The following is a 26,974-nucleotide window of genomic DNA, read 5'->3' on the forward strand; positions in this document are numbered from 1 at the left end:
TTATTTTTTTTTTAGGTTCGTACACCATTTAGTACACTAGACAATATCTGTCGTGGTTCATTGACTTACGTACAACTGTGTGAATATTAATGCTTGTGAACAAGCAATATCGGGCGTGTGGCTGTGACAGGGAATAATGGTCGTGTTAATAAATAATGTTACCAGACATAACTCTTAAATAAAATTATAAACATTTTAACATGTTTTTCACCAACCTCTTGTAAATCCACAAAGTTGACTCAGTGTGCAATAAAGTTATAAAGCAGTTAAATTATGCATGTATAATTGAGTGAGAATCTTTTCGTTTATAAGAAAATAGAATGTTGTCATGAGTGTGTCATCCAGGAGGTTTGTATGTGCTATTTTCCTTATTTAAGTGAGTCTCTATTCTGTATGTTTTTTGTATTTTATATCTATTATAATACTAGGAGAATCGCCGCCCTCCGGACGGCTCATCCGCTAGGCCACGGTAGGACGCCACCCTCCCGGAGGCTCCACATTTTCTCACTGTTCAGTCCCCAAAACTTCCTCTTCCATCAATAGTTCATTAACGGTGTATGTAAGTTCCACCATGTTTTTCACTGCAACGGTACAGCAAAGTATGTTTTTTAGCATTAAACTGTTATTACTTTATTGTCTAATCATCACTACATATAACACCACCCATCATCACTACATATAACATCATCCATCATCACTACATATAACAACATCCATCATCACTACATATAACATCATCCATCATCACCACACATAACATCATCCATCATCACTACATAAAACATCATCCATCATCACCACATATAACATCATCCATCATCACTACATGTAACACCATCCATCATCACTACATATAACACCCAGGGCCGGATTCAGGTGTGGGCAAAGTGGGCAGCTGCCCAGGGGCCTCCACAATCTGGGGACCTCCACGTATCAGGGCTGGTCGACTTGAAACCACATGAATGACTCCAGTCATGTCTCACTTTTGTGTGTGTGTGTGTGTGTGTGTGTGTGTGTGTTGGGAATTTGTACACTATCAATAAATATACAGTTAATTAAAAAAAAATCAATGTTTTAATTTCCTCAATATAACTGCATATGGCTTCAAAATTCTCCAAAGAAGTGTTCAAATTTCAAAATTTTCCCGGGGGGCTCCCAGATGTTTAGGCTCGCTTCACTCGCCATCCCACCCTCTTGGGTAGTTATAATGAGGGGAGCTTCAAGACGAAGTTGGATAGGCACATGGAAGTGCTGGGATGGGTGTGAAAGGGATCTGCCCTGTATGGGCCAGTCGGCCTCCTGCAGCATCCCACTTTCTTATGTTCTTATGTAAAGAGGCTGCCCAGTGCCCATGGGCCTCCACAGGTCTAAATCCGGCACTGATAACACCATCCATCATCACTACATATAACACCACCCATCATCACTACATATAACAACATCCATCATCACTAAGTATAACATCATCCATCATCACTACATATAACATCATCCATCATCATCATCACTACATATAACACCATCCATCATCACTACAGATCGGTAAAGTAAGTTCCGAGATTCTCGTGCGGACACACAAATACACATACTTCTTTGTTTTATATATATATATATATGTTACACTGGTTCATGGGGGTTACAAGACCGTGATATGGCAAATACATAGTTTTATAGACAATTATTGGTATTCTGGGAGCAAGTACAGTATAAGAAAAATGTTTCTCTTTGTTAACTATAACAGGCAACGTGTCGTGTTTGACAATAATGTATTGGACTTGAAATTCGTACTTGAGTACTACTGTTACTACGCCTCCACTATTAATACTGAGGTACTACTGTTACTACGCCTCCACTATTAATACTGAGGTACAGTACTACTGTTACTACGCCTCCACTATTAATACTGAGGTACTACTGTTACTACGCCTCCACTATTAATACTGATGTACTACCATTACTACTCCACGATTAATACTGAGGTACTACTGTTACTACTCCTCCATCGCAGTTGCTAAGGTAGATGACGGGTGGTTGTAGTCAAGATTTATCACCACTATGTTGTTGTTTATTCATATTTCCATCATTAAACATCTGTGTTATCATGCACACGATGGTCTTGTCCTCTACGTTGCTGCTGAAGGACATGATAATGGACAGGATCTAGTTTTTTTGTACAGGTCTCTTTTTGTAGTGTTTTGTTCTTGTTCTTTTTTTTCCTGTTTTTTACGTATGTGCACCATCTTTTTTGTTACCCACTTATCCTTGATCACTATATTAACTGACTCGACTAATTTACAACTATGACGTAGATGAAGGTGAGAAGTGAGACTTGAAGAGAAGGTTGGGAGGGGAGGAAGATAGCAAGAGGGAAAGAGTGAGAGGAAGAGGAGGCAAGGATGGTAGGAAGGGAAGGAGAGGAGGGAGGCAGGGTGGTGAGAGAGGAGTGTACCGAGCTCTGGTACCGTAGGTATGGTGGTCGCTACTGCAAGAGCTGCGTCACCTACTGGAAAACTTAAACTTTTTACCTTTTCTTAAGTTGGTGGACGAGTCCCAGCACACGTAGGACCCTCCCCAGCACACGTAGGACCCTTCCCAGCACACGTAGGACCCCTCCCAACGCATGTAGGACCCCTCCCAATGCACATAGGACCCGTAGACAATGAACCAGTATGGTGCTACAATTGGTGTAGCCACCAGGTGGTTGACGGACCTTTTAGACTAATTATGTCCGGCTATATTGCTTGGTGCAGACAAATGAGCTCCTTCCCTCTCCGACACTTACTGCACAACTTGGACGGTGGAACTAGAGGACCAAAAATACTCACAGGGATGATTGGAAAGTTATTGGCACATGTGAGATCTTACCAGTACAGTAGTTGAATTTGACCCCATTGATGCAGAAGTAATTATAATAAACAACTCGGAAAGTCTATACATGAGTAAAGATCATAAATATCTGCTGGATATATACAATGCTGTTATAGACGGTGCATGTTCTCTGAGTCTACAACAACACCAACCCGGCCCTTTAAGTCATTCCAGGTGGGTAACAACAGCCAACTCAATTACACTACTGAGACTGTTCGTTGCAAGTAAGAAGCATTCAAACATTCTGCGTATCTTATCAGAATACTGTATAGTGTTGAAGTCTATGCACCTACAGGGTTTCACATAAAGACAAATCCAGATTGTTTCAAGGTTCAAAGTATCTCTGACATTTTATCTCAAAATTAAGACACCTGCCGAGCAAAATGAAGGCAGTCAGTGATTCTGTTATTCAGCTGAATCCCTTCTTTGCACAATCAGAAAATATGCTCCTTGGAATGATTTCAGATGAAAGGAGATACATGTGTGAGTTGGCAGGTCAACGAATAGTTGCTACCAGAAGCAAGCGAGGACAAAAGACAGATGTGAGAAGAATTTTTCCACCCAAGGTTCTCTTCAGTGTCCAGTAGTACACAGAAATTATTAAATTTAACGAGCCCACCACATTTTAACCACCATTAACTAAACACTTGAAGTTAGAGGATCTGAGGCACATTGTTAATGAAGTAGATGATACACTAAGACAAATTTTCCACAAGTACCCATGCCACACACAAGCTGTTGAAAGAGGAGTGAAACTTGTTACAGAGGCGTCTACAGCTGTGTGTGGAAATGAAAACCGCATTGGATTTATCTTATACCGAATTTAGTCACGATCGTTGATGCCAAAGTTCAACACCAAATCTGAGTACAAATGTCACTAAGAGAACTGCTCTAAATATTGTTGGGAGGATGGGAAGGGCAGTGGCTGAACTGGACGTGCAGCACTTCCCCGTAGTGAGTGGTAATTTATGCAACAAAGCATAAGTTATCGAAGAGTTGTACATAAATATGAACAAAATCATCTGTATTTTTACCATAAAAGATAATAAGATTCACTGTTGACATGGCGCTATTAATCTTTTATTTCATAGTTACACTGATGTCATCTCCGGTATCTTTGCTTAAGCCCCATCTGGAGGGTTCCAGGTTGGGTCCCTTCTCATGCGTCTATACCGTTGTCATCCCTGTCTCAGGCGGCTGCCTGTCTCTTGCCAAGTTTGTCCTTTTACGCCAGGTCATATACGGCATTTCCCTCTCGAGGGCCATCAGCCAGGTAGTCTTCAGTCGTCCACGTGGGCACTGCCCCTCCACTCTCCCAGACATCATCTTCCTTGGTAATCTTTCCTCTCCCATCCTTTCATTATCCTACCATCTTAACTGTACCTCTGTGCGTCTCTCACTCTGTCCAATATTGGTATCCGCAAACCTGATAACTCTCTCACGAAGTCGTTTGTTTACCTATGGATCCAATGGGTCTACAGATTTTCCTCAAACAATATATTTCAAAGGCTAGCAATTCGCCTTTTCCTTGAGTCTCAATGTCCACCTCTTATCCATAAATTACTGTAGACAGTATACCATTGACTTGTACAGCCTTATACTTATAGAATCATCTTTCCATATTTTATGTAATTTGTTCATTGTCGCATGTTCCGATTTAAATCTTTCATATATCGCCCTGTATTCACCCCTTTCTTCCGCAAACCATACTCCCTGATACTTGAAGGTACTGTATCCACGTGTTGTATATCTCCTGTTTTTTATTATATTGTTATTTGCACTCTTGTTCAACCAATTTCCATTTGTAGCTTATATTTCACGTAAACACCTTTTACGATCGTTGTGATTTGCTGGATTACCTCTTTAGTCTCTGCTAATAAGGTAATAATATCAGCATATCTCAAATTCATTATTTATGTACTCTCCACCGATCAGCACTCCTCCTTCATACCCCTCTAAGGCCTCTGACTCACCCACCACACTCTACAGATACAGGTTTAAGAGGTGGGAAGATAAGGAGCATCCTTTTATCACGCCATTAGTATTTGTATTAAAATTATCTTTTTTACTTTTTTACTTTTATCCTTTTTATGCCACTGATCGGCTCATTACCCGCTTCTCTGTTTCTCCAATTAGAATGTCTGGATGGCGAGTTTGTAGTTTTGGGTATTCTACCAAATCTATGATAATGTGGCCAAGGGTTATTTTGAAACCAAGTACTGTTCTCTATTCCACAGCTTGAGCTGGTATACCATTTCATAAATCTACCACCCTCTGTGTGAAGAAGCATTTCCTTTCATTCTACTTGATAACTTGGCTAGCTTGAATTTATGTCCCCTTGTGTTGGTGGTGCATGACATCATAAACAAATTGCCTGGGTTCACATTTGTCATCCCTTTTTAAGATTTTGAATGTCTCAATGAGATATGCCTTATTGTGCCTTGTCTGAAGGGTTTGTTAGTCTTAAGGCCTTCAGTCTACTTGGTTGATTGAGATGACACAGTTCCAGAATCGTCTTAGTCATTCTTGTGTTTTACTTTTTTTCTAGGGATATTAGGTCTTTCTGGAGGTAGGGTTTCCATGGGTCATATGTGAGATTTATACAGTTGAAGGAGCATTTTCCTATCTTTCTACTGTATTTGAAGGTACACATTATATTTCCCAAATCTCTGTTTGCTTTTCTCACTGCTGCCCCCACTAGTTGCGCTGCCTTCAGTGACTGATCTATCACAATACCTAGATTTTTCCTGATTAACAGTATCCAGGAAAGTGTTATTAACAGAATTGTGATTAGGGTTGTTATATCCTATGAGTAGGGTCTTAGATATTGTAATATTAAAGAGCATTTGCCAGTCTAAAGACCGTTTGAACAGCTCAGGTGGATCTTTCTGCATTTTTGCAGCACCATCTTGACTTACTCTCTTCCCATATACCTTTGGGTCTTCCACAAACTTGTCAATGTAGCTCGATATATTTTCAACTATGTATGTCATTTATGTTTATTATAAACAGAGTGGCTCCAAGATTAGATCCTTGTGATATTCCACTGAGAACCTTTTTTTCCATTCAGAATCTCCATTTATGACCACCCTTTGTTGTTTGCCTTCAAGCCAGTTGATAATCCACTTCAAAATCTTCTCTGTGATGCCATGTGCCTAGATCTCAGGGGTTAGTCATGCATGTGGGAGTTTGTTAAACGCCCTGGAGAAATCCACATACAACACATCCACTGATAAACCTTGGTCCACGTAGTCTGTTACCATTTAAAAAAAAACGTGAGTAATTTTATCGTGCAGGATTTTCTTTCCATGAAACCATGTAATTGTGCATTGATAAGACTGCTCAGTCAGGTGTTGGATGATGGTATCCCTCAGAATTTTCTCAACGTTTGTATATATGGTGTCAGGCTGATTGGCATATACTTTTCTGCTGCACTTTGCTATCCTTGTATACTGGGTTGACATTGCCTGACTTCCAGTCCCTAAGCTCTTTTCCTTTATCCAAGGATTTTCTGAATAAGAGTCTTAGTGGAGTGCAAATCTCGTTTGCCATCTCCTTTATCACTTTGGCCTGTGCTCCATCCACTCCAGGGGCTTTGAATGTTTAAAACTGGCTATATTCCTTTTGACGATATCTTCTGTAATTACTATTTCTCTAAATTAATTTTACACCATTGAGGTATACTTTCTCTTGGGTACAGAACTGGCATGTTATCCATTATCTCTCGTGTGAATGCTAATGCAAAGTAATCATGTAAGGCATCTGCAGTATGTCTGTCATCCTCCAGGTCCACATTGTTTTCGTCCTTTAGGGTGCCAACAGTATCCTGGCATACCTATGCATAAAAGGACATGAGATCTTTCTTAATATTTTGAGCTAGTTTCATCTTGAAGGACTCATATGAACTAAACACCTATTATCATACCAACTTAAGCCTCATCTGTTAGTTTGGGATAAAGCTATTATGCTATATGCCATCCTTACCACCATTTGCTACCACCTGAGTTCCTCCATCTGCAAATTGCAGTTTGACATCACAACTGCATCTAGCCTATACAAATGTGTACTGATTCCTATAAGAGCAGCCCGGGGCATTCCAACCTTTGTAAAAATTACCAAAGACTAATAGATTACTTGTGAACTCACCTTTTGCCAATCTAACATTTGTCATCGTTATTAAATATAGCTGCAGTAGAAACAACTTACTTCAGGTAACAAAAAGCACTTGTGTTGCAATAGCTGCAGTAGAAAAAACTTACTTCAAGTAACGAAAGGCACTTGTGTTGCAGACTAATCTAACATCATTTTTTTTCCTGCAGTTATGTGTCTATACACATGTGCACATGCATATAAACATGTTAAGGTCAGCTTTACTACTTATGATAGTACAGGTGTATATGTGCAGATTTAATTGCAAAGACTGACAAATGTGCATGTAGTCAAGCAAAATCTCTTGTTATTTCTCGAGGGTCAACATGTCTGGTGACCCAAAATTATTATCAGTGAATCAAAAAATAAGCTGAATCAAGGGAACAGAAGAGAAAAAAAGTGGAAAACGAGAAAAATATATACCTGTACTTGTAATAGAATCATAGCAAATAGCTAATGGTATAAATAAAACAAGAGTGAGATGTTACATTAAATAGTTGGCTGTTGGCTTTAAAATATATGTTCACTTAGAGCACTACAATCAAACATGACACCTTGATCCATCTAGTGTATGTCCAGTATTTTCTTAAAGGTCAACCAGATTGGAGACCTAACCACGGACTTGGGTAAAATGTTTCTTACGTCTGCATGCCCAGTGAGAGAAGTTGAACCCTTTAGACTCTTCATAACCTTCATGATGGCCCCTTTAGTGTCTTCTCTACTCTCACCCTCACTGATTCTGTTAATCAAGAACTGATCAAATTTGTATTTATTTTTTGTTCTAGATATGTACGTTCTGTACTGTATTCATCCTGTCAAGGCAACATCTGGTACTAGTTCTGTGTTTTGATGATTTAATAATTCAAATATTTCGAGTTTCTTTAAAGGTTTGCTTATTTTTATGGTTGAAGTACAGACATACTTTTTTTCTTTAATAGGGATTAGCCCACCCAGGCACAGGTCACCGGCCCACATCTGGGCAAAATAAAAATTAAATATTTAAATGAAAAAATAAAATAGATCGAGTGAACAACGATATGTAGTATTTGTTGTGTTGTTAAAGTAAAATACAATTGAGACCCTGCAATTGTGTAAGTGAGGTAGATAATCAGTCAGATCATCAACTTGGGACTTAGTCTCAATTTTTGTGATGCCATATTGCAGCAGGGTCTACCATTTGACAACACATTATACTTCTACTGTAATATCTTTCCAGGCGGTAGTACCTCCGTTTGATAGCTGCCTACTACCCACATATGGTTAATAAAATTCATATGCCGCTTCACCTATGCATTGAGGGGCATACAATTAAACTGAGTACAGTACAAGAAGATTGTACCCTGTATTAGAATGCCAGGACAGTAATATTAAAAAATCAACATTTCTCCTTTTTTATGTAAAAATACATAATTTACATGAATATCTATCTGCCAGTCACTGGACGATTGGGCTTAAAGTACATATCACAGACAAATTACTTTGTTAATTGTGGGAAAATGGAAGAACAAATACTAAATCACTATTTACATATGGTAACCTATTACATTTTCATGCTTTTAAGTTTATAGGAACCTATAGTATATCAATTTCTTGAGGAAATGATACCTCTTTTCCATAAACTACAAATATATCAAAGTAATACTGCTCTCTTATCTCAACATTGGTACCTCTCCAAAAATGTAGACATCAGCATAAAAACAATTAAACAATTTACTGGTACAAAGAGAAATAAAAAAATAAAATAGACACATGAAAATTCTTCATCAAGAACAAAGATATGCTATTCAATACTGCATATATAAATTCACACTGGGATAAACAAAGTTTGTGGGGCAGCAATTTTGGTTTATATTACACATACTGTATATGTGTATGAACAAAATGATTGACAACTAGAGAACATGAACAAAAAGTACACATCTCCCCAACTTATTCAGAAACTTGTACAGGATGATGATGGCCCATCCTTTTTTTCTTTTTTCTTTTTACAGTACTGTACCTGTAAAGTACTTACTCCAACATGACCATGAGAAGATTTTAACTTTAACATGGTTAAAAAAAATGACATTAGCATTAAATACCAATGTATTGTAAGAGCAAATATATTCCCTGTAAAGGTAGTGTGACATTTCTGAACACTCAAATATCTGTTGATTCACTGTTATTACACTACTGTACTTCTTTTTGCCAGCAGGTAATATCCGTTGCTAAGTAAATTTCACAAAAAATGTAGTTCGACAATCCAATACAGTACAGTATATGTGATTCTTTATCATTTGCTCTTGCTTTTTAAACAGCAGATCCAATACATTTACAGACAGTGTCCATTGTTTTATTATAAACAATACTGTAACTGAAGGTGAATTACAGTATACATAACCTTCACAACCCTTACCGTTATCCACACAACTCAAATACCACATATCTATGAACAGGCAACATGCTCTTTTTCCACACCTAATGCAACATTCAAACCCTTGAGTATGTTAACTTAACCCTTTAATATCACTATTCTCATGGGAACTGGTCTTCGTATTGAAAAGGTCGAGATATTGTACTCACTGAGTTAAAAGATCTAATTATACAGGCTGATCTGTACCCTGGGAGTTGACATTGTACTCAAAAAGTTTAAAAAAAAAAAAATCTAATGATAAAAGTGAGCAAACATGTATAGTTATTGAAACATCTGGATAACCACTTGTACAAAATACTCTTGAAAGATAAAGCATTTTAAAGGAATTTCTCTATTGAGATGTACTCACTAACTTTTCTCTCCACAAAATTTTTATCATTCATGCAACTCCTCATTTCTCCCCAATCTAGCCTCAACCTATTTCCCTATTCAAAATATTAGTATGTTATATCAGTTTTAAATCAATAATATTACAAATACACTGTACTTTAAAGAAATTTTTTTACATATAAAATAGAAAATCCAGAGCTATTTATTAGGTCATCTATAAACTGTAATTTTATCAAACACTTTTCCTTAAGTCATCTTTCCTTGGTATAATTAAGTTACAATTTCCCTGAACTTCTAGCCAACCATACATTCCTTTTGATACCCTCCCCTCAGAGCCTCCATCATTACATGAAAATAACAAGTTTCTCAAAAATATCAAATTCGTGAAAACTAAGAATAAAACAAAGTACTGTAGAGTATATCTCTATTATCATTTATAAAGTCTTAATCCAAATTTTTTCAACATATTGCTACGAATAAAAAAAAAAGACAGCAGTACTGTATAGATAGTAAGCATTTATTTAATATCTTAGTTCTTTTCACTGGTTTGAGACATTCTTCTTACAAAGGCTGCTTTTATGGCTTAGATTTACATAGTAAATCCAAGACAGAATTTAATGGTTTATGCAGAATGTATCATATGAATCTGCTTTTGAACTTTATGTTGTCCATCAAAAATCTATTTATCCTGTCAACATACAACCAACTAAGTTGTTGTCCATGAGCATGATAATCATCTAAGGCAGTGGTTCTTAACTTTTTTGCCTCGTGCCCCCCCTCTGCATAAGTCCTAGACACCCCCCCCCCATGCAACCCTTGGTTATTATAGAGTGGGAGGGATGAGCAATCGTGTACAAAGACGCGTTCGGTTCCTGACCAGACTTTTCTCTTTGACCGCTCGCGTCCCCCTTGGAATCTTCTGACGCCCCCCAATTTAAGAACCACTGATCTAAGGCCTTTCCATAGTATTACAAACAAGATGCTTTAATCATAAGTCCTCACTATCAATTAACAGTGTGCCTCATTTATGAATCACTATCACTTCCAAAATACTGTACTGTAATATACTTTTTTCAAGTGACTTTTCATACACTTCATTTCATTAAGGTGTCATTAATGCAAATAACATTGCACTCGGGAATTGTCATCACTAGGCACTTTGTTTTAGGCAAGAGTTCTCACCAATGACTTATATGATGATTTCCTCAGGAGTCATCATCTGAGTCAGATGCTAAAATCCTGTCATGTCCAGGTACTGTTGTAGGGTCAAATGTGGACTCAAAGCACCGACGAAAGAAAAATTTTGCCCTCTTGGAGGGTGGAGTCCCAGGTATGACGTCCTCTTCTTCTGTAACCTTATTAACTACATCAAGGTTCGGTAGAGATATCTCAAGCTGGGATGCATTAACATTGTTTGTGTGTGTGACTGGCTGTGTGGACAGATGACGTGCCGACCCATTACCCAGTTGGGGGTTGTGATTTCCACGAGTTGAAGAATTGTGAGGTGATGATAAACGTGCTGCAGAGGTAAATATTTGACTTAACATTCTACTGATTATTGAGATAAATTTTACAAACAAACACTACCTATACTGTACCTCCAATATATTTTTGTAATCATTTATTTCTGATTAAATCTGACACAAAGAACTGTATGCTATAAAAAAATTTTCATACACATTTTTACTTATAATACCTTGGTTAAGTGAAGTCTCAGAACAATCTAGCTACATTAGTTACTAACATCATTGACAGCACGGGCAATTCACCCAAGGCTAGCCAAGCTTGCACCTAGAGACAATTTCTAAATCAGATGATTCATGACCAGAAGCAGAGAAAGAGCATCTCATTCTTCATGCCCATATCTCCTGATGAGTTAAAATAAAGTGTTCTTGATTAAATATTCAAGAAGAAATAAAAATAAAAATTGTTAAGGCCAGTGACTAAAGTTAGCATTGCATAAAAAGACTGTTAAACGTGTTTTTAAATGCTTCACCTCTTAGAGAGGCCATTAAACATTTTAAAAATGTTTCAAATCAACTCCTGGGGAACCACGAGCTCAGTCAGTGAGTCTGTTCAATTGAAATAAATGCCTTAAAGGAAATTATTTTGCCGTATTTTTGGGGTTGCAATTCTGTACCCTATACTGTACAGTATAGCCTACTGAAACACAGACTCATATACAGTATCACAATTCACTATTTCATAGTACTGTACAGGTATCCCTTGAGATACAAAAATTCGCTTATAAGAAATATCCTAAATTGAAACCAATATTTCGTGTTGCGAAATCTTTCCCCACTTATACGAATTTGGGTTCCAGTAAAAATTAAAATCAGGCGCCCTCAGGAGTCAGCTAGGGCAGCCACATCCTCCTAGTGCCCAGGCTGAGGTAGGAGTTATGGTTATTTTTCATCTTGTAATTTCGGGTATACGAGTATAAACATAACTTTCTTCATATTTTCCCTTAAATTCAATGCATGCACAATGCTACAGAATACCCCTCAAATAATAAAAATTCTTATCATAGGGTCAAAAAACATAAAGGTTATAGATATTTCTTCATGAACCACCATGAGTTAGCAAGATGACCTGGGGGAGTTATGTTATGATTATTATTCAACTTATAGTTTTGTTAAGATAAACTTAATTTTCCTCACTTTTTTTTTTACTTAGTTACATGCACACACAATCCTACATACAAACTGTAATATGGAAACAAAGTAAAACAAATAACTATCATAAGATCAGAAACATAAAGGGAATAAATATTTCTTTGTGTGAAAGAGCAGGGGAGGGAGTGTTGCAGAGGCAGCAGGGCTGGTTGCTATGGCGACACTTGATGGCGGCCACACTTGAAGCAGCTGCCAGAATCTATGCCAATGGTGCCACTGGTGGCTGTGTTAAACTTTGATTTAGTATTTCCTTAATAGTTTTTGCTTCATGTTTCCATCTAGATAGTATTTTATTAATGTTTTTAATGTGCTAGGTAGTAAATTACAGTAGTTGTGTACTATTTATTATTAGATAGGTAGGTTTTCCTTGTTTGTTAACCGATTTTGTGTTTTTGGGGTATGATACTGGAGTATTTATTTCGAGATACAAAAATTCACCTATCAATTTATTATTATTATTATTTTTTTTTTTGGGGGGGGGGGGGGATACCTAACACATTCTGTTCCCTGTGCTTGCTCGCCTCTTTCACCTTTGCCTCAAAACCCAAACTTTTCTTTCTTCTTGGAAAAATGCCTCGGTTCAGCCCATCCCGAAGAAGGGTGACCATTCTAATCCCTCTAACTAAGGCCCCATTGCCCTAATTTTATCCCTCTCTAAGATTTTCGAAACTATCTTATATTCTCATTTTCTCCGTCACCTTGAACGCCTTTCTCTTTTGTCGTGTCACCAGTATGGCTTTCACCAGGCGAGATATATTGGAGATCTGCTCTCCTACTGCACTCATTTTTAGTTATCCTCTCTTAGGGATTATGGGGAAACTTTTGTCATGGCCCTCAACATCTCCAAAGCATTTGACAGGGTATGGCACAAGTCTTTGCTTTCTAAACTTCCCTCTTATGGTTTCTCTCCCCACTTTTTTCTCTAATTTCTAGCTTCCTTGAGAACCAGTCCATGGCAGTCGCTTTTTCTCTATTAATAGTGGTGTCCCACATGGTTTTGTTGTTACCTAATCTCTTCCTTCTTTTTCTCAATGATTTAATTCATACTACGACTAATTTTATCCATTCTTAGGCTGATGATTCTACTCTTCACTCTTCTTCACATTTTTCCCTTCCCCCTAATTCTCAAACTAGATCTGTTTCTAGAGCTGATATCATTTCTTATCAATGCGGATCTGTGCAGCATCTCCGAATGGGAAGGTAGAAACTTGGTTAAATTCAATAGTAAAAAAACACAGTATTTACCAATTACACTTTCCAAAATAGAAATCTCCCACCAATCACATTTCAGGATGCAATCATTCTGCCAAATTCTAAAACAGATATGCTAGGTCTCACCCTTTCCTCTAAAATGTCATGGAAGCCACACATCCACAACATTGCTAAAGCTGCCTCCCAAAAGCTGGGAATGCTGTACAGATGCCATAGCTACTTCACTCCCGAGCAGTTGCTTCAAGTTATATAAGGGATTCAGTCGTCCTAACTTGGAGTACTGCTCTCATATCTAGGGTGGCTCTTCTTCTGTCCAACTGTTAGATAGGGTGGAATCAAAGGAATTTTGTCTTATTAACTCTCCTCCTTTAGTTGAAAATCTTTCTTCCCTTTCTCTTCACCGCAATGTTGCTTCACTCTCTCTCTTTTACAAGTACTTTAATGGGCATTGTTTGGTAGATTTGGCATCCTGTGTACTGCCGGCAAGGCCGAGGACTCATAACACTCATCTTGTCCGCGGTGCCCACCGTTTCTGTGCGGATGTCGGCCACACTAGATAACCCGTTATAGTACATCCTTCTTTCCTCACACAGCCAAACTGTGGAATGCTCTGCCTCCTTCTGTGTTTCCATACTCTTAAAATTTGTCTCGCTTCAAAAAACTGGTTTTCCGGCATCTTCGTGGTGTAGATTAACATAGACTTTTTTCTTATATTTTTAATTTCTTTTTGCTCTTATTTTTTTGCCTCTACCCCCCCCCCCCATTGTGGGTTGATGACCTGTGCCTGGATGGACTATTCACCGTATATTTAAAAGAAAAAAGAAAAAAAGAAGTATCTCGGGGATACCTGTACGGTAATCCTTAGTACCACTCATGATATAATAAGGATCTAATGTATATATGCTTTGAGAATTTTGAGTGAGAGGGCTTTAAAGTTCCAAAGAAATTTGTATATTTGCTTTGCTGAGTTTGAAAAATCTTTTGATAGGGTAAAACACATTAAATATATGGATATCTTGAAAAAATTGGCATTAATAAATTAGTGATTAGATGGTGAAATTCTGACAAAATTTTTTTTTACTGACAACAAGAAGCTGCAGTGTTTATAAATAATGAACTTGGTAGTTGGTTCAGTATTAGATAACACAAGGCTGCATTTTACTGTACAGTATCTCCAACATTGTATAATTTCTATTCAGAATTTTTAATAAAAAAAAGTTGTAAGTAACAATGAAAGAATAAAAGTTAATGGAAAAGAAATATAAAAAATACATTATGTACAGCTACTCCTCGACTTACGACCGACTCAACGTACAACCACACGGACATACGACTGCCTCAGTCGTTCCAAAATTTTGTCAAATTACATATTTTCGAGTCCCGACGTTAGTGATTGCGCTGAGTACTGACAGAATTTTGGTTTGTAATTCACTTTAAAATGGCTGGCAAGCTTAAAAGTAAGAGTTTTGTGGTGCTGAGAAGAAAAAGAGACACCCATTTTAAATTTTCTATTTATTATTTAAGCATTTTCGATTTACGACCTGGATTTGGGTCCATGACCCCGTCGTAAGTTGAGGAGCAGCTGTACTGTAATTACACATGGAGGGATATTAGCAGAAATATTCGTTATCAAAATTTAGGGTAGGCCGGCCAAATGAACAGACAGGGATGGATGAATGAAATTAAAAGCAGAGTCCCCAAAGTGGTGCAAAATCTGGGAGGATTGGTTATAGCAGCCTGAAATTGTTTAGAGTGGAGGATCAAGGTTGCTAATCCTCAAACGTGAGGCTGGAACTTTGATGGATGTCGTCAGTGTTGGTAAAGGTAACAAGGGAAATTTGAATTGGTATGTATATAAATTGAGAGTCTGAATTGTTAGTATTTACTTTTCAACTGTTAGACATGCAAAAACTGTGTTAATGTTGTCCACATAAACTAACACTTCCTCCTCCCCCTGTATATACAGGTACTTCGTAAATTTTTTAAAAGAATCACTGTAGTGTAGGAGACAGAACTGATCAAAAATGCATAATCAATGGAATCTACAACAATAAAGAGTCATCTTACCTCTACTTTCATCAAACCTATTAGAAATATTAGTAATTTGCTCTGATCTTCTGACAGTAGAGGAATTAGCCTGCTTCAGACCACTGGTAGAAGGCATTGGTGTTTTCATCCAAGAGGCTGCTTGTGAACATGAGGGTGATGCAGAACTTCGTTGACCGTTTCCTGGTTTTGATGTGTGCTTATCTGTAGCTTTGTTCCGTGAGGCCTGAGTGTTTGATTTCGGTGCCATTGTTGCAAGGACAAATGTACTTTCAAACATTGGATGGTTGTCAACAGCAAATATGATTGGGCTGGAAGATAAAACACTTTAAACAATAACTTATAATTTAGCTTTACACTTTATATAATAATGATAATAAAGTCAGTAAAATGTTAACACTCTTGGGGTTTTCATATGCAAAATTGCGTATGATATAAATGATCACTTTAGGGTTTTAATACGCAAATTTGTGTAAAATAAAATTATTTTGTGTTTGCGTAAAAATGCTAGATACGCAAGACACACATTTGGCAATGTTGGCACGATTTGGCATCTACTGTATTTACACTGCCCCTCCAATGTTAGGTTACCACAACAGTCTTCTTTTGTGTTTCAATTACGCAAGACAACCTTGACTCACATTTTCCACACATTTTCTCACGGCTTGTGCTGACTTCTCGTTCACCACAGTGATTTCAAATAATTTACTTTATTCATAACTATGCTCCGTGTTGCTGGCGAGGGTGGAGGGGTGGGAAAATATAAAAAGTACAAGGAAATTGCACAATATGGTGATAGTGTGGTGCTTCCTGATGCCTTTACTTGTGCTTACATATATAAATACCTGTAATTATTTTATTGTGATTACTTATATAAAACTGTTTGTAGATAACTTATTTATGATGCTAACACAAGACATCCCACTTCTTTATCTCAAATAGCAAGCTGACTTATTATGTACAATTATCTCTCATGTGGTGCACTCAAATGTGGTGAGATGAGTAACAGACCAGACCAGACCCCGAGCGTGTCGTGGGCGAGCACCTACCCAAACCTAAAAGTATTAACATGATTTTTTATATTATTTTGGTGAATAATATAAATTTTTAACAAGAGGGAAGATTTCAATCTCTATTATCTGGTGTTTTCACTCTTCATATTTGCACTTTTAATAATCTAAAGCATTTACACAAATTTACCATTTTACAGGATTCTAAATTACACAAGTCTATAATTATATATCAGATACAAATTGGAGATTTTACTTTTCTTCTGTAAACAGCAATAATATACAAATAACTTCTGAAACAAATGTGTAATCTCACATATCAGTGCTGAGAAATTATAATGTACAGTACAGTAGTACCCCGATTTACGCGGTCAATTGAACCCACAGGGTACCTCGGAAAGTGAAATCCGCGTAAATGGAACAACAGAACATATGGGATTAATTCCAATAGAGACTGGCCCGACCCCCAAACTCCACTTTTTGACGACACACAATTATGTTGTAGTAAAAATTTTATCTTAACTTTATGATGGTATGCACAAACAAGTAATATAGAAGAGGTTAGGTTAGGAAAAATAAAGGTTAAGTTAGGAAAAATAAAGGTTAGGTTAGGAAAACTAAAAGTTAGGTGTAACACTTACGTTAGTAGAAGAGATGGGTCGGCATACGGGGATGGAGGCTGGTTCCGAGGCAGAGGGCAGATTACTGGCCCTCAGGTGAATCACCATTACTAGGTGCATCACCATCACTATCAGTTACAGTTGTCAGGGCTTCCCTGACAAATCCCTCAAAGTCACCTTCACTGTCACTATCACTATCACAGAACAATGGATGCACGTATACACGGTGTGGCCTGGAGGGATGAAACTGCCGCGGCTAGGTCAAGCGTCGTCTTTCCTCCCTCCCTCCCTCCCCCGGGTGGACACGTCATATTACTTTAAACCAATTACAGCTAGCAGCAGAGGGGGTTAGGGATGCATGGCCAATCACAGTCCGATACGTCATATGACGTCAGTGATAACGCAACAGAGACATGCACTGCGCAACCTTACCGCGCGGCTTGCGGAGGCGGGAGGCGGGAGCAGGCGGGTGGGGCGAATCTAAAAATAGCGTCGAGCCGGACACTCTGCGCGTATATGGGTAGACGAACCGCGGAAAGTGAAAGTTCGGTTCTGGCGAGGCACCGCGTATATGAGAAATCGTGTAAAGTGAAACCGCGTAAAGCGGGGTAATACTGTATATCTATCTGTACTGTACTTAGAGAAGTATATTAAGAATTTCACTGAATATTTCTCAGGAAGCAATCATTTAACAGAGTCAGCAGCTGTTTTTATATACTCTACATGTCATTGTTACATAAATTCATAATACTATACAATTAGTTTAGATAAGGAAATTAATAAAATAATTTTTTAAGTATTAATACATTTTGTAAACATACATCAGACACTGCGACCATCATAAAACTGATCATTAGCCATCACATACCGGTAAATGGTGTTCTTTTTTTACATCGTATAACTTATCATGCACGTATTGATTGATCGTATAATAGTCATTGCATGTACTGTACTGAGAAAATGTGACCATAGGAAGTAAGACCCATTACCTTGGTCAAAAACATTCAAACTTTGTGCAGTATCAATATTGAATATGATAATTTCCAGTATCTATCAGAGTGGCTAGGTACTGTACCAATGCCCCCACTCATCCCTGTCCCTATAAAACACAAATCCTCTTTCATCCCAATACTCCCTGCTCATACTCCTCTAAGTCACATTTTCCTTCACTCTAACCTTCAACTTTCTTTTAAACTGTTTTTCTTTTCTATTTTATCTCCTATTTCTCATTCATGACATTTTTCAAAGATCTTTTTTCCTTTCATTCATCTTTACCATCTACAAATACTGTCTATATCTTGTGCTCCTACCATTACTCACTTCCCTGGTTCAGTGAAATATGATGCAACAGAAAGGTTGATAGGTTCAGCAAACGCCAGAATTGCCCTCAGCTCCTTCAGGCAGAACGTGACCTCACAATCATCAGGTATATTGTAACTGTCAAACTCCCCTGCTTCAAGTGTCAATTCTGTGTGAATTGCCTTACCAGGGTCTGAAGAAAAAAAAACAGCCGTCATAATAAAAAGAATAAACCAATAAGTGTACAGAAAATAAATACAGCAACAAATTATGAATGGAGAGCAACTTACTCATCTGTACAGTATATATACAGTATTCACTAAATGTGTAAACAGTACAGTACAGGCAAAAAATAAAAAATAAAATAAAATAAAAATAAAAAATAAAATAAAAGACTGAAATTTGAAATCTCATTCAATGACTAATGGGAAGCTATAAGTGACCTGCAAGATCCATACCAGTGAAACACCCCAGAGAACCTGCCTTTGACAGTTAGCTTTCATAGGAGTAGTGATAGGACATTGCATCTCTGTAGTTTAAGTAATTCTGGTTTGGATTTAGCAGGCAGCTATTTGACTACTGATGGGTCTTAAAAATATAAGTACAGTTCAGTACTAATACATTTAAGGAGACGAGCAATAATTAAGTTTTTAAAGATATTATTCAGCCCACAAGACAGCTTTCATTAGAGCTTTGATTGAAGTACAGCATAAATACAATAAAAAATAACCAGTAGTATATTAGATATGTTAGTATAATTTTTTAGGTGCAAATCCCTTACAACAGTAATATCTCCATCAACCGGAATCTCTCTTAACCAGAACTCTCCAATAGCCAGAATTGAAATTTGCTCGTGATCTTCCGGATTTGGGAATGATTGTCCGAGGGGCGCATTTTCTAGAAAATTTTGCCGATACCTGGAAAATTGCGGGGGGTGCGGCAGTATTTTTCCGGGTTTAAGAGATGAAAATTGGGTGCATTTTCTGGAAATTGCAAGAAAATTTATCTGGTATGCAGAAAAATTCTGGGGATGGGGGATTCCAGGTTAGAGAGATGAAATAATACATTATTCTGGAAAATTCATGGTATGGGGGACTTTTTCCTGGTTTTAGAGTCATCTCATTTCCTGTAAATCTCTCATTCCCGATAGAGCTCTGCAACAATTCTTCTGGTTAACGGAGATATCACTGAACTTTGTTCATAATATGATTAAATTTAATTAAGCTCATTACAAATAAATTTCACTAAAACATGACAAAACATCCTTACCAGGTACATCATCAACAAAGGTCCTGATGACAATTTTGTTGGAGGAGACACAGAGGGTAACTTCCTCTTGGTTTGATTGGAAGTTAATGACTGCCTTACTTAGCACCTGAGCTTGACTCTTAATGTAATTGGTGCACGAGGTTTTATCATACGCAGCCTGATGATATATAAAAATTTTAAGACATGGATTGTAGAACTTAATTTCTGAATACTATATTTCAAAATAATTTTTCCCTGTGCCTGTCATTATTATAATATTTTTTTAATAATAGTATAACTGTACTAATCATTCTTTTTTATTTTTTTCATAAGTACCATAGAAGATATATAGTGGGGTTGTGTAATTATGCAAGAATGGTTCCATAATTTTAAGTTTTATTACCAATCTGCTTTATAGCAGTACATTGTTTCTATGGGAAAATGGGAGATAGGTTCTGAAAACTGCACAAAACATGCTACATTCTTTTATTAAATGTAGAAATACAGGTACTGTACTTGCAGCCATGTAAAGGTCCAGCAATGATCACCTGGTGCAGTCGTAATGTGATGTGAGGGGAGGCCTCACTCTGCCCGCTGCATTCCAGCTCATGGCCACACACTTAATTTCCTTAATATCCCTGCACTCTGCTTCATAATTCGAATGGAGCTCTCAAAGGCCCCATGCTGATTAGTGCTACTGGTTGCACTCACCCCACGTTTAAGTTCTTCAAAAATTTTAACTTTTCCTACAAAGGAAACCTCTTGCATGACTTCTAGGCATATAGAGTAATATAAAAATCTATTTGAAGAGAAGCACCTATCAATATTATCTAAAGGAATAATTGCCTATCAAAGGGACTCGGAAGGATTCATCACATTCAGAGACAAAGCACCAGTTCTTACATTTACTGTACCTGCAGTATGTTTAGCTGACAAAATTATTTCCCTTGAAATTATTCAGAGAGGATATTGACAATCTTATTTGTTTATACAAGCCAAGACTGACATACTATCTAGGTAAAAGATTATCTCTCTTCTGAAGACTCCTCCAAAATTACCAGAGGAACAGAAGAACTAGAAGCTCCTGGATCAGTACAACATAACAATTGTACTTAAGTCTTTTGAGGAGTGAGAGCTCCATCCCTGAGCCAATAATATATCCATCCAGATTGAAATGCTTGCTGAGCATTCCCTCCATGAAATCCTCAAATTTGGCTCTCTTCTTATGAAGAGCATGCCTGAGCTTCCCCGAGGTAATGTGGAAATTATTTCAAAGGACCTCTCTTACATGGTTTCAAAGGTTCATTCAATCTCAACACCTTCACAGATTTTCCCTAATGAAATAACAAGAATCCAGAGTACTGTAGTCATAAAGTTGCAATAAAAAAAAAAATAAAAAAATATTGATCTTCACTTACGTGTAAAGTTTCACACTCGATGAATGGCAAATTGTAACTTTTGACAATTCCATATTTGCATATGAACTGGATTCCTAGCTTAGCCTCTTCTCCATCCAGAAACAATTTGCTTCGCTCTACACTTCGTACCAATGTGACAAGTGATTTGAACACATTTAAACAGGCCTGAGAAAGAATGAGATATTTATCACAAATGACTAAAAAATTCCAGGATAATGTTGCCCATATCCCCTATATCAGGAGTAAGTTTCAATTAAACTGTTGGTAAATGGAAATTGGAGGCAACTTTGGTGAAATGTGGAATGCCAGGAATGAATGTAACTGAAGAGACTGATAGAAATATGTGCTAAAAGAGGGTTGATAGTCGAGAAAAAAAAGAAGGAAATTAATAAATTTACTGTATAGGGAGACAGAATAATGGAAAAAATAACAGCGTTGTTAAACTGTGATGATAGACAGAATAATGAAATGTACATTGACTGAAGTAAATGCACAGTACTATAAGGGGCCAGCACACACAGAGTTTGATCAGTACTTGGTAAAAGCTAGATTACAGAAGGCAAAGAACTCAGGAAAGAAAATGCAGAGACCAGTTGAGCATATATAAATGGGGGCAAAGGAAGGGTCAAAGAAGAATGTGAACAGTTCAAAAGTACAATACAGTATATACAGTCTTCAGAAATACAACTGACACTTGTGGGTACAAGAATATAGGATGAAAAACAAAAAGAAGGACTGGCATACTGAGAGATTTGCTGTACTCATCCAGAAGAATAGAAGGAAACATAAGCACAGACTGCAAGAGAGGAATGAAAAAAAAGAAGAAAATATTAGGAGTTTAGAAGAAAGGTACAGATAACAATAAAAGAAAGCTAGAGAAAAGCAAGTGAAGGATGGAAATAACAGTAAGGAATGAAAGAGAAGATATATTGCAGAAACAAAAGGAAGTGAATGGAAGATAAGGAGAAAAATTTTAACAACTGCTGAATGTAACAGATAGGGGAGGTGGAATTATCCTGTTTTGGACACAGTGGAAGGAATAGTGTCAAAGCAAAAGAGTTATAGCAGAAGATGGGGTGAGACTGGCTGGAGGTAAGTTCAAGAATGGCACAGCAACAGGAGTGGATGGAATCATGATGAAAATGCTATGAATGGGTGGAAGAATGACAGAGCAGATTACAAGCTTATAAAGACTGTGACTATGTATAAGAGAAGGAAGGGCACCAAAGGAATGACAAAGAGGATGTATTAGTGTCTAAATAAAGGAAAAGGAGATAAGAATTAATTTAATGAATTTATATGATATAGCTACAGAATCCACCATTTAACTATAAACAAACAAATTCTGACAAGTATATGTAATGGCCACAGAAAAACAACAACTTTTCAATTAAATTTCAAGTTGAACAGAATTTGTTAATAGCATCAATTTTTTTTATCCTAGTTGACAGGTTACAAAAAAGCTGGTCTCTAGAAATATTGTAAATATTTTCTGGCTATATTACCCCCTCCCCTTTGACACCTGCATGGCACAGAGCTCACCTTCATACTAACTTTACACTTGACAGCCTCCTCCCCAGCAGCAGACTGCTGGCCACCTGAACCATCGTTATAGTGAGCAAAGAACCGACTACCAAAATGAAATGAAGCAAATGCTGATCGTGATGAGTTGACCGCACGGAAGTACACGCCTGTGGAGATAATTGTTGAGTTTATTTCAAAACACTACAATGAGCCTGTCACACATATTTTTTTATTTCTATAATAATTATACATCTACAGTACTGTATATAGTGTTGCAGCCCAAATTTCTATGACACTTGGGAATACGTATCTGGCATGTAATTATGGGTCACAAATTGTGAATGAATTATGACTTGTGAATACTGCTTTTCATTTTTTATTATATGAGAATACTGTAACATTAAAAAACCCACAGTACAGTATAATAAAAAGAAATTCTGAGTAAAAGCCTGGCAAAGTTCCAATTCTCTTGGATTAGTGCTGCCCTTCCACTCTTTAAGACTAATCTTCTAGTCTTGAGTAATACTGTATAACACAAATACAGTACCTGTATATCATATTCTGTAATATAGCTTATTACATGTAAGTCTCGTTCAAGATTCTTCGAACACTGCTGGAGACAGCTGGCAACTCAAGGCCATTTGTTTACTATACAGGTAGTACTATAGTACGTAGTAAAAGTTATGATTGAATGTAAAAGGTTGTCAGTAATTGGTTACTTAGTTCCCCGTTGCTTAATTAATGGTTGGGCTTTGTTGTTTCTTATTATATTATAGTACGTAATATAGTAAACAAATGACCTTGAGTTACCAGCTGTCTCCAGCAGTGTTCGAAGAATCTTGAATGAGACTGTACATACACTATAAATTAATTAAACTATTTTCACTGGAAATCTACTTCTTGTTTTTTTATAAGAGTAGATCTTGAGTATCACCACATTAGTTTCCATCACATAAATTTCTGCTGCAATTTCCAACAGGCCTCGCCTACAGTTAAAATGCAAATAATATGGAAACTTCAGTCTCCTGCCAATTTATGTGGTCCTTAGAGGTCAGGATATCCTTAGGTGGAGAAAAATCTTGACTTGACAGTCTGTATAATGGGATAATACTATACATTACAGTACTGTCCTTCAGTATAACTATACAGTATTGGAAAAGTTATGATATACAGTACTGGTACTGTAGCTATTTACAGGCTACAATAATGGTTTGAGAACAGCTGGTTTAAAAAGAATACAGCTTACGTATTTCTGCGTTAGATAAAGACACTTATACAGTATTATAACTGTTCCAAGTTACACAGAAGAAAGCATATAGTTTCAGTCTTACCTGTTGGATATGGCTCAACATATAACTCTTCTCCTATTCTTGCCAATGAGTGAATGGCCCTTCCAAAAACTGTAAAACAAATACAAGACTAAAATTTTATATAAATTTAAATTTGGTAAACATATTTTATACAGGATGATACAAATCTTTTTAATTCCTTCCTCTACAACAAAACAGATACATTTGGGTAATATAAACTTGTCATACTAAAGAGTTATATACATTATAGTGGCTATATACCCAATACATATACTGTATACAAAACACAATACATACAGTTATAAATGATTATGGTACTTTAGAAAACAAACAGCTACCATAAAATGTTGGTCTAGTCTCCATGAAGTATATACTGACTGTATCCATGATATATTGTATTAAGAATTTCTTAGACATTTTCATTCTAACATTCATATGGAAGCCCTTTGTATGTCCAGTAAACAATTAAGACTGGTTGGCGAGTTTGATAATATATATATATATATATATATATATATATATATATATATATATATATATATATATATATATATATATATATATATATATATATATATATATATATATATATATATATATATATATATATATATATATATATATATATATATATATATATATATATATATATATATATATATATATATATATATATATATATATATATATATATATATATATATATATATATATATATATATATATATATATATATATACTGTATATATATATACAGTATATATATATATATATATGGACCATACCCCAGATACTGATGGGCTATTCTTATAGTAGAGAAAAGGAAAATTTTAAGGAAACATACAGTACTGTACTGTATCAGTAAGCATCCCTACAAAATACGGTAAATTTGGAAGACGCACCCGGAACCGATTTTTATTTCGGCAGTGTGATTTTCTAGTTTTTTATGTGATTTGAATAAATTGAAGCTTCATTTCTGTCAGAAATCACTCGTTTTTGAGTCTCCCCCCCTCCCTTAAAAATTGAAACAAAATTAAACTAACCAAACCTAACCATAACATAACTTAAAATAAGCCAAACCTAAACTAACCAAACTTAACCTTAACGTAACCTAAACTTAAACTGTCAAGGTGAGTGAAGCGAACCAGACCTTAGCGGTGCTCCAGTGGCGCGGATTACGTCCACATAATTTTTAGATAATTTTATGAAGTTCGTTATTATTGATTTACGACGGAAAGGTTACCAAGAAAATTTCTTGTAAATTATGAGAGAAGGGTATTTATCAAGCTAGTTTTTTTGTAGCTCTTGCCAGGTGGATATTCCAATACTACCAAAAATAATATTAATTTATCAAGGTAAATATTGTAAGGTATTCAGTTTAACTAGCCCTGCCTCTACTTCTTGATACTACTTGATAGTGCCCTCACTATCATTAGTGTTACAGCTAAATAATATTAAAAAAAAATATTCCTTCAAGTTTTTGGTGATTTTTTGTAAGGAAATAAAGCATTTATATTCTATATAATAATTTCCCAAGTTGTTGGTTAAGGGGTGTAACCACCATAAAGTATTACTGATCAAAACAAATATTTTAGCAAAAAAAAAATTAAGAAAAATAAATAAATAAATAAATATTATGGTGGCCACGCATGATTATATGTCCGGTATTACTTGACAAGAGCAGTCTGGCATTAGTACCAATGTGAGGAAATTTCTCTATTGAAGATAAAATCTACCTTACCTCAAGAAAATGACAAAGTGCATGAGGAATGCAGTTTGTGTTTAAAATTTAAGAATCATTCTTTTTGCAGAAAGGAATCTTTTTATATTTTAAAAGAACAAAATAGAACACAACTGTAGATTTTCAAAAAGGTTAGGTAGGTTAGTTTTCTTTATTTTAGGAACAATAAATTATATATATAAAACTCTATAAACGAAATAACACTTAATCGCAGAAAGTAAACATAGTTGTACAGAGACAGCTCCTCTTGTTACAGAAAACAGAAATGTTTTTAAAAATGAACTTTCACAGTGTATTCCTCCTCCATTTTTTGGCCTGTTTTACGAGGTAAGAAAGTTTTTATCTTCTCTGGAAACATTTCCTCAAGCTGGTGCTGAGGTCGGACCGCTCTCAAGTAGCCTAATACCATATGTTTACCTTGACATTTAAGAATAAGACCTTTTTAACTTTTATCCAAATCTTTAAGCAGTTCCATATATTAGCAGCATAAAAAGTGTAATTGAAGGAGATCGAGCACCTGGGTATCTATTTCAAATTCATTTTCAGATATACCTCATCACACTTTTGTCTGTAAATTTCATCCCTATCATTCTGCATCGTCTGGTGTACCCATGTTGATGAAGGACTTGGGTGGTCTAGACAAGTCATGGGTATTGTTGCATTTTCAACCAATGTGCGACCCCCGCTAGCACATTACGAGCCAGTTCCTGCTAATTAAGGTATCCATTCTAGGTTAGGTTAGGATGGTTTTTAAGTTGAGCAATTTGTTGGAGAGCCATATTGGTTGGAAATTTCGTCGTGTCATATAATTCCCCTATTTCAATATTAACACTTATATTTACATCAACACATTGTCTTGACGAAACTAGTCATGTTTACCCTTAATATTACTGCCTGGTATTGTGCACTTCATTACTTCTAGATCTTGAAAATTAAACAAATCAAATGTTGTCAGGTTTTGTTTACGTTTGGAAGTAACTTACAGTGACCCAAACTAATTCAAGGTTAATTCATTGAAGTATTTATCACCATATACACTCATTGATACAAAATTTATTATTTTAGAATAAAAATAAAAATAGTATCATTTGCTGCTTATGGAAACTTGGCA

At 36.3% G+C, this 26,974-nt stretch overlaps 1 protein-coding gene across 4 annotated transcripts; it reads right to left on the reverse strand.

Moving 5' to 3' along the window:
* Positions 1–8,394: 8,394 nt before the first annotated feature.
* Positions 8,395–26,848, reverse strand: LOC121858236 (cell cycle checkpoint control protein RAD9A-like). 4 transcript variants are annotated; one of them, XM_042354530.1, is made up of 8 exons: positions 26,743–26,845; positions 24,144–24,212; positions 22,843–22,979; positions 21,289–21,453; positions 19,892–20,048; positions 18,644–18,815; positions 15,715–16,004; positions 8,395–11,279 (listed from the first exon to the last, which is right to left on the reverse strand). In XM_042354530.1, exons 1-8 carry the CDS (start codon positions 26,774–26,776, stop codon positions 10,966–10,968), a joined length of 1,338 nt encoding a protein of 445 aa, XP_042210464.1. In that variant the 5' UTR covers positions 26,777–26,845; the 3' UTR covers positions 8,395–10,965. The 4 variants fall into 4 exon arrangements, with proteins under 4 accessions (XP_042210464.1, XP_042210463.1, XP_042210465.1 ...); XM_042354529.1 differs by having other exon boundaries at positions 22,831–22,979; XM_042354531.1 differs by lacking the exon at positions 22,843–22,979 and having other exon boundaries at positions 26,743–26,848.
* Positions 26,849–26,974: the final 126 nt, after the last annotated feature.

This window comes from Homarus americanus, unplaced genomic scaffold, assembly GCF_018991925.1.
Source record: "Homarus americanus isolate GMGI-L3 unplaced genomic scaffold, GMGI_Hamer_2.0 scaffold57980, whole genome shotgun sequence".
Classification (NCBI taxonomy): domain Eukaryota; kingdom Metazoa; phylum Arthropoda; class Malacostraca; order Decapoda; family Nephropidae; genus Homarus; species Homarus americanus.